General features: G+C 43.1%; 1 protein-coding gene across 1 annotated transcript; it reads left to right on the top strand.

Annotated features, from left to right (window-relative positions):
* The first annotated feature begins 289 nt into the window (after positions 1-289).
* LOC140223667 (uncharacterized) lies at positions 290-2,446 on the top strand. Its single transcript, XM_072295738.1, has 2 exons — positions 290-505; positions 1,970-2,446. Exon 2 carries the CDS (start codon positions 1,979-1,981, stop codon positions 2,183-2,185), a length of 207 nt encoding a protein of 68 aa, XP_072151839.1. The 5' UTR covers positions 290-505; positions 1,970-1,978; the 3' UTR covers positions 2,186-2,446.
* The last annotated feature ends 6,262 nt before the right edge of the window (positions 2,447-8,708 follow it).

Raw genomic sequence — 8,708 nt, forward strand, 5'->3', positions numbered from 1 at the left:
CTAGACTAAATTTCTTATTACTCTTGTCCAAATACGGATATTTTATTTTGTAAACTTTCTCATGAACCCATACGGGCAAATTGCTTGATTGGTTTAAATTTCAAGTTTCTGGAACTGTGCATCATCTGGTTCAGTGGCAATCCACTCGAGCCGGTCACCGAGCAGAAGCGGATGGCTGCCGGTTGCTTTCAGGTTTCACGCTTTCAGCAGCTATAACCGTGGTTTTAGTCAGTTCACCAAAATACCCCTGAGGGACAGTGTTATTCTTCCGCGAACCTAGGGGTAGAACTCGAAACTGAGTAACTGAGGGAGCCTTGGGGGTTTCCTCTGTTCTGCCGCCGCCACAACTCCTTGTGCTCTCACCGCCAGCGTCGGGCAACCAGGCCTCCTCCACCCGTCGACGCCTTCCCGTAGGGGGGCGTCGCTCGCCTCCTCTCCTCCGCGCGCCGGGTCGGCGTGGCGTGGATACCTTCCTGTCCGGACTCGAATCTGCTCCTCCCTGCCGGTAAGTGACCCAAATCTTGGCGCGATTTGATTTGTGCAGAGAACGGTGGCGCTTGCGCCCTGGCGCACTGATTGCTTCAAATTAGATGTGGGAGATCCATTCTCTACCTTGTTGATGACCTTCGTACTTGTTACGAGTTTGGTCGGAGGTATGGGACTAGAGGATTCTTCGTTTCTATGCCTGTGTTCTTTGTCGGTTGGGGTGTAATGAGTGCTCCGAAGACCCCTTGGGAGTTAGATAGTCCAGTTCTCTCAATCATTTTGGTGGCTGATTGGTTGTATCTTTCTAGTCTAGTGCTAAGTTACCAAAATTTCAAGGTAGGGTAGCGAATCCAATTCGTTAAGTTCATCATACTGCGGTAACTTTTCTTTGAATCTGGTATCAGATAACTGAGCCCTGCGGTTAACTTCTATGTCGTAGTTTTCCTCTATAGCCGTGTTTTGCAACATGAGATTTGTTAGTGGTTACTGAATGGTAGAAACCAAATCTATGAACTTTGTAATTCCTAATTAACTATCCTGTGATATGATTGTAGCTATCTGTTTGGCTTTAGATTTTTCCCTGCCAAACAAATATGAATGTTATCTTGTAGCTTCATTGAGTTCAGAATCTTTTCTCTGCTATAGCAACAATCTATTGCCAACTTCTGAACAGCAATCCATTGCTTCCTGACTAGTGTCTGATATATTTAGCATAACTTCCAATTCAATAAGCTGTGTGATTGCTACCATATTTGCTTTCGTAGAAAGAGTTACCTAACTTTGCTAATGCATTTAGAATATTGCAGGGTTCTACATAGAGTTCCATGTGTAGCAGGGGACTGATCAGGATCACTTTTTTTTATTGTTCAAATCAACTCATGCATTTTGTATATTATGCTACAAGATTTAAGATATTTTGAATGGCATTTTAGAGGGAAACAATTGTGTTACATCATGCGGTATTCTGAATTAGTGAGTCCTATGCAGGAATTCATCGAGATTTCTCTTGCAAGTGAATAAACTGATGAGCAATGACTGCTCTGATTATTAGTTGTAGCAATTTGATTAGTATTGCTAGCTAAGAAGTTCGAATATTGGCATGTAAAATGTTAAAAATAGAGTAGAGTCTGGTCCATGCTTACAGTTGTTTTCCTTAATGACTGACTAATCAGTTATAGTAACTGCTTTGATGATTATGTTCATTTTTTTAAGACTACGAAGAGTCAGATATTTCAAATCTGTTTGTACTCCTTTACCCGTTGCACAACGGAACTATGTGATTGCTTATTACTGGGTAGCCACTACTTCCCCTCATGCCACGATTATTGCTATGGTCTGTCCACCCACCAGTCCATGATAGTAGACAAATACAAATTTTTTAGTTACATCTCTTTTATTTGTAGTGATCAAAGCTGATAATTGTTCAGCATAAAGAAATATTATATTTTTATTGCCTATTGCTCACCTGATACCTTATGATTAGGCTGAAAGGATGAGGAAGGGACTACATCCTCAAATGCAATGGATTTCATATGTGACGCAAAGTGGTAGGCTGATCAATATCATGATGACAAAGGTGAACCATACCGGCAAAGTATACCACATGAGGGCCAAGCGTCAAATGGCTCAAAGCCTTGGCCAGATTGCAAAGTTCAAACGCCGATACGAGCAGGAAGCCGAGGAAAACAAAGACAAATAGGATGGTGGCAAGGGTCTCTGTAACCTTAAGCAGTTCTGTTCACCGCAAGAAGCAACTTGCTCATTGAATTGAATTGAGCAATCTGAATTGACTTGTGAACCAGAAAAGGTTCTTCCAGATTGCTCTCCCTTGAGTTAAAGTACCTTTTATTTGAGTTTTTAGTTTCCATGGTTATGTGTCATTGAACATACAGCAGCATTATTGCTCTGCAAGTAGATATTCACTGTGAATTACTTGCAATCGATTCTTTCTTTCATTCAACTTCTGCAATGATCCTTTTCTTCCACTGTCAGTGAGCTGACAAAGTTATGTTTTAGAGAACCCCTGCTATCGTAGCCGTTTTCTGCAGGTGGTCCAGCTTTTGTAAGTTCAATGAACTCCTCATCTTTTCCCAGTATTTTGAAAATCTCAGTTTGCCATATGGAACCACGTGTGAAAATTATTTGATATACTATCCCTTCGAAATAGGTTGCATTGCAAATTCCAGCTCTTGTCACACAGTGTCTTAAGAAATGATTATATGGTGTGTGGACCAATTACAACTCTTATGTTCGGTCCTGTCGCAATGCGCAGTGTAGGGTATGCTTGGCTCCAGCCATTCTTCTTACGAGTTCTCTAAATTCTCTCAAACTGTCGCAATGCGCAGTTTCTGATTGTTGCCCAACATGTGGGCAGTCTGCTGTCACCGGCATCCCTTTGCTGCTCTGTGCCTTGACAGGCCTTTCAGAGTAGAACCAAAACTTATCCAAATGAATTAATACCGATTTCAAAGGCAAATGTGTTACTGTTCTCGGAGGCAATTTGGTTGGGAACGGAAGGGATTCAGATATATAGGAGCAAGAACAGGGGAAGGTTCAGGGAGGAAGACGAGGATGTTCAGCGGCTCACACGGTCACACCACGCAACTCAGTAGCCCATTGGGCTCAACATACTGAGCACACGGCCCATTACCCAGTTCCATTTGCTGTCGCCAACAATTCATTCAACCGCACCACCACTTGTTCTTTTCAGACTTCAGAGTGTTTCTGTTTCCTGCTCTTCAGCTTGGGCACTTGCCACTCTTCTTCTGACAATGCATCAGGGTCATAACGAAATGTAATTGACATGAACTAGGCAATTGCAAATCCCCAATGCAGCAACGAGATGGTTCTCTTTTCTCTTATTTAACGAGCAACGAACCACCGGGAAAATAATACTGCATATGTTTAAATATTCATCACAAAGGTTTACTGACGCTGCTGCACTGAGCCATCGGCGACGGCTCTCACTTCACTTGGGCAGCTACGCCGTGCCAACGACTACACCCGGTGGCACCAGCCGTGCCCGGAGCGGGTGCTCGAGGAACGCCGCGCTCTGGTGGACCAGGACGCAGTCGTCGGTCACATGGATGGAAAGGCCATGCCGCCGCCGGGCACCCTCCCCGCCGGGACCTGTCTCTCGAGCCAATGACATGAACGGCATGGCCAGGAGGAAGGCGGTTGCGATGAAGAGGCACAGTAGGGTGACGACGAAGATTGAGAGATTAGGGGTTGTGGAAATGAGGTCCATTGTCAGATTTCTCTCTTGGGCTGCATCTTGCACAAAACTGGTGTGCTGCTGATGTACTATAGCTGCCAACTACAGAGACACCTTCCAGCTAGCAGAATATATACTGTCGCATTTGTGCTTTATTGGCTCCGGTAAGATAATGTGTCCATGTCCGTGTGGAACTCGTGTGAGCAATATTTTTTTCCCAAAAATGTCTTGATGCACAGTAGAAATATGGGTAACAAGGTGCGTTTGGTAACTAATGTGAAGGGGCATAGTAATTAGTGGCGGAAGTTGGTGGAGGGAATTCACTTGGGAATATAATTTTTAGTCCCATTCCCTTGTTTGTCTTTCGGAGGTAATTAAGGGGTGGGGGTTTAAGCGAGACTAGATATTCTTTGTTTGGTGTGAGAGTTTAGATGTGGGAAATTATATCTTAAGTCATAATAAACGGTGTAGATGTATTCATCTTCCACTTAAAATAAATTCCCACCCAATTCCCACCCTTCCCCTGGGGTGATTGGTGGGAGTTGCCTCTCTAAACTCACATTCCCCGTCCCATTAAAACTCACCTGCCCACCAAATAAACAATATAATTTTAATGTCTTTCCTCTAAACTTCCTTTTCCCTTCCACCAATTACCTCCAACCAAACCAGCCGACACGTGAGCTTTTTAACAATCGAGTGATCCATATATTGTGGCGCTCACTTTCTTCCATCACAACGATGCTCTCGCGATCGCATTTTGTTCAGAAATTATTTGCTATAATTATGGCATTCTACTACACGCACCGCGGTGTTTGTGTTCCTCTCCAGCATCCGATTTTTACTAGTACCCAATTTACTCCCGAAGTCCCGCGCGTATCATCCCTTGATGATGTTCAGCAGCGGAGGGAGGGGGCCTTTTGCTATGGTATAGAACTATAGATGACAGCTGCTTGTAATAAGTTCCATGTCATTTAGACAACTCAATTGTCTGTGTTGCCTGTAAGTAAATCAAATGACACTTGATGATCGAATAACATGTGCCCATAAATAACATGCGGTGCCTTTGTGATAGAAAAAAATGTTATAACATGTGCCCATAAATAACATGCGGCGCCTCTGTGATAGAAAAAAATGTTTCTATAAAATAAAAAATGACCGTCAGTTAATTACTAGGCGGCATCATTATCTCGACTCCAAGTCACAAATAAGATCACTACTAAAAACGGCTTGTAGAGCCGGCAGTAACGGCATTTGCAAAGACGTACGGATACGTTGCGGCAGCTACAAATACCTGTTTGCATGGGTAACATGTCTGCCCCTGTAAAGCCATTTCTAGGAACGAGTCACGCCATCACCCGCATTAGTTCGGCATTCTTTGGGTTTGAGAAGAAATGCCTTAGGTGATCGACAATCGGGAGGTACCTCATAACCAAGGCAGAATTCTACTATACTTCTCAGAAATGCCTAAAGTCGTAGTGTCTGATGGCTCAACAGAGGTAACACTATTCCTTGCACCCTTCCTCTTCCTTTTATTCCCATATAGCCCTTGCTTGTCTCCACCACAATAACCGGAATTATTTTTCACTGACTTGGAGAAAATACATGGTATTTTTCCATGTCCAAGCCAAAGTACCCCGTGGTACAAAATACAATAGTTTGGACATGCATGAATCCTTTCCAAACCCATCTGAACGGACTAACAAGCTTCTTTGCTTGATATATGTTGACGGGCACTCTATTTGTCTTTGGAAACAACCAACCCAAGATACGCAACAGATCATTAAAACTACTGTCGCACCAACTATGCTTAGCCATTAGAATCAACAACTCAAGTATGAAACGAAACACAGTCCAGTATTTTGGACATCCCTTTGAACGCCCGTACACATTTTCTTCCACTGATTTCTTTACCGTCTTAAAGTTTGCTAACCCCTTTGCTCTACCAACCAATAGACTTTTGTGTGACGCAACAACTAGCTCAGAAAATCACCGTCATCAAATTCATCACCACCGTCCCCACCCTTGTCAACACCATCACCATCGCAGCCACCACCATCATCATCGCTGCCACCCTCGTCAAAATCATCATAAGCATTAAATATTCTATCAAACTCAACGTCTTCTATGATTTTGTCGAGCGGATTTGTATGAATGTCCATCGGAGGGGGTGCTTTCTCGCCATGATATGTTCAGATCATGTAGTTTTCAACAAAAGCTTCTATCATCACATGCGATCTGATTGTAGTTGTCTCACTGAATACTTTGATTTCTTGCAGATTTTACATGGAAAACGTATCTTCTTTGTTTCACAATCATTGCATAGCTTTCCGCAACTTTAATTAATTTATTAAGTTCTTCACGGAAATAGGCATCCATCTTTCATGCTTTGTACATCCATATCTTATCCATCTCTGAACAACAACAAATAATTTAAATGGATTAAAACCATCATTATTTTTAAACAAATAGTATATATAAGTACACATGTAAATGTAGATATTGAAAAAACTTAATGTAACATGTCATAATTAAAAAAATCAAAACCTGACTTGTTTTGTCCCACTAGATCTTTAAAAAAACTATCATGCATGTGTAAGTATGAAAAAACAAATCTTCTTCTCTATCTTTCTCTCATCCATAGGAAATTCACCGTTCATGAATGAGGCTAAAACATCAAAGTTGAGTCCAAATGATTAGATAATCTTATTCTCCTACTTAAATAACCTAACTTTATCCAAAAAGTTGGTAAATTGAGCTCCAAATGGCTAAACCACACCTTGGAGATTTAGATCTACCTAGAGGTAAGTTAGGGAAATCTTGAAACTAAAAAAAGACATAGAATTAGCATCAACTTACCTCCTACAATCTCCAACTCCAAGAAAATTAAGTTGAAAACTTTCCCCCACCTTTGCCTTTTTTTGGATTTTCGGGCAGCACCTTCCCTGACCAATAATTGTACTGTTGGGAGGAAGAAGAAGAGTGGCTGGACATTTTGTCAGCCATTTGTAGAGACGGCTCACCCCATGTGGCCCACCCCTGGAGATGCATTTGCAGAGGTGGCCCACGGGGCAGGGGTGGGCCATAGGGCAAGCTACCCTTGGAAATGGGGTTCATTTCTAGGGGCGGGTAAAGGCGTCACCCAATCCTGAAAAGAGCATTTGCAGGGCAACTCGCCCAGTGGCCCACCCCTACAAATGCGTCTCCAGGGGCAGGCTGAAAACTACAGTAACCCACTCCTGTTTGTCGGACCGGGTCTATTGGCAGTAGTTAGCGCGCTAGTTTGAACCACAAGCGCATGGATCACTTGTAGCTATTCCCATAGAGTATTCCCCCAAAGTTTATCAATCCACAGAAATAAGGTGACAAGCCCGAAACTAACTAAACATTGGAAAACATGATTCAGGTTGCAAGATGATTGTGAATAGACATGAAGCATCGGCAGATATGAACAAGAGGTAACTCATCTAGAGCAAAGCCTAGACTATGCATATGTTGTAGTTCCAGCTAGATGACAAGCAAACACATGGTTCGTTCTCATCCAGAGCATGTCTTTAAACCACCACCTCCGGTCTAACTCCTGAAAATCCCCACCTTACACTGTATTAGATCCTGTCATGATCCTAACTATCAGTGCAAGCAGTCTAAGGGCATGAACATCAAGCACACGTCTAACTGTTATGGTAGATCATGCATGCAATTCTAGTCACCATGACTACAAGAACACCATATGCAATCTACTATATTAATAGATTGGAATAAACAAACTCACAACAGTAGAAATCATAAAAGGAGGTATATGGATCACTTTTGAATCGGAACTCATCTATTACTTCACCATGAATGATTGCTTATCACAAGATCTCCACCAAGGCCATACCCATGACTTGTGAATCCTAGCTCCAATACTCCGGCATGGATCTTTCTCGTAGGGTGATCACGCTAGCCAGAGCCTAGCCTAAGCTAGCCTCCGGACAACTGCACGACCCTCAGCTCTCTGTAGATGGTTGTCCTTCAAGTCCTTCGGCTTCTACTATGAATGTCTTCCTTTGGTGTCGATGGAGAATGAGGAATTTTATACCCTAGAGAGGCCGTAGTCCAAATGGGATGTCGAATCGGTGAGGGAAAGGACTAGGCCGATCGTCGTGGTCCTTCCTTTTATCCCCTCATGCTATATAGCAAGGCATGTAATATATATATTTTTTTCATTTATGCTAATCACATGAATTTTAGATCAATATCTATTTTACATCAGAACGAATTCTTCTGCTGCAACGCACGGGTATAATTGTTAGTATTTCATTATCTGGTTAATAATTAGATGGGCACACCAAATTTGCATCACATAACAAAGACACATCCTGTCGGGTGAATAGTCCGGTAGTCCACCACGAGGTAGACCAAGGTGGTAGATTGTGTGGAGAGGATCGCCGCACCTAGAGCTAGATGGATGAACACAAGAACATAGGGGACTTTACCAGTTACCAGGTTCGGACTAGTAGATTGATGTAATACCCTACATCCTATACTTGGGGTTATATTCTCAGCGTGTAGCGTATCGAATATGGCTTGAGTTTTTGAGGGGGGTCCCTGCTACCCTTATATAGTCCGGGGGCAGGGTTACAGATCTGATTCGATCTAATCCTAGTTGGTTACAAGGAAATCTACTACCTTTCGGTACAAGTTTAAACATGGCTATCTATAACTATATCTCTTGATGTTGATTCTTCATCTTGATCCGTACGCCTATCCCAAGTCCCCCTCGCATGGGCCGCGGTACCCCCTTTGGAGGGCGGCTAGGCCCATCCGAGTGGTACCCAGGGGTTATATCCCCCACAGCAACCCCTGAGCGCTTCTTGGCTGAACAGCAACCTCAACTGATCCTTTATCCAAGTGATTTTCTTCATTGCCAAGTGGTTTCCATCAAGTCCGAGTGGTTCTCAACTTTCAACCGAGTGGTTCATGCTTGACTCGCGGTTGCTGAGAGATCGAGGAGAGCTCCTCCCCTTGT

The sequence above is a fragment of the Setaria viridis genome, chromosome 8, assembly GCF_005286985.2.
Source record: "Setaria viridis chromosome 8, Setaria_viridis_v4.0, whole genome shotgun sequence".
Taxonomy (NCBI): Eukaryota; Viridiplantae; Streptophyta; class Magnoliopsida; order Poales; family Poaceae; genus Setaria; species Setaria viridis.

Bases quoted from the DNA above. Each gene is read 5' to 3' on its own strand.
- LOC140223667 (XM_072295738.1), top strand. From the start codon at position 1,979: ATGAGGAAGGGACTACATCCTCAAATGCAATGGATTTCATATGTGACG.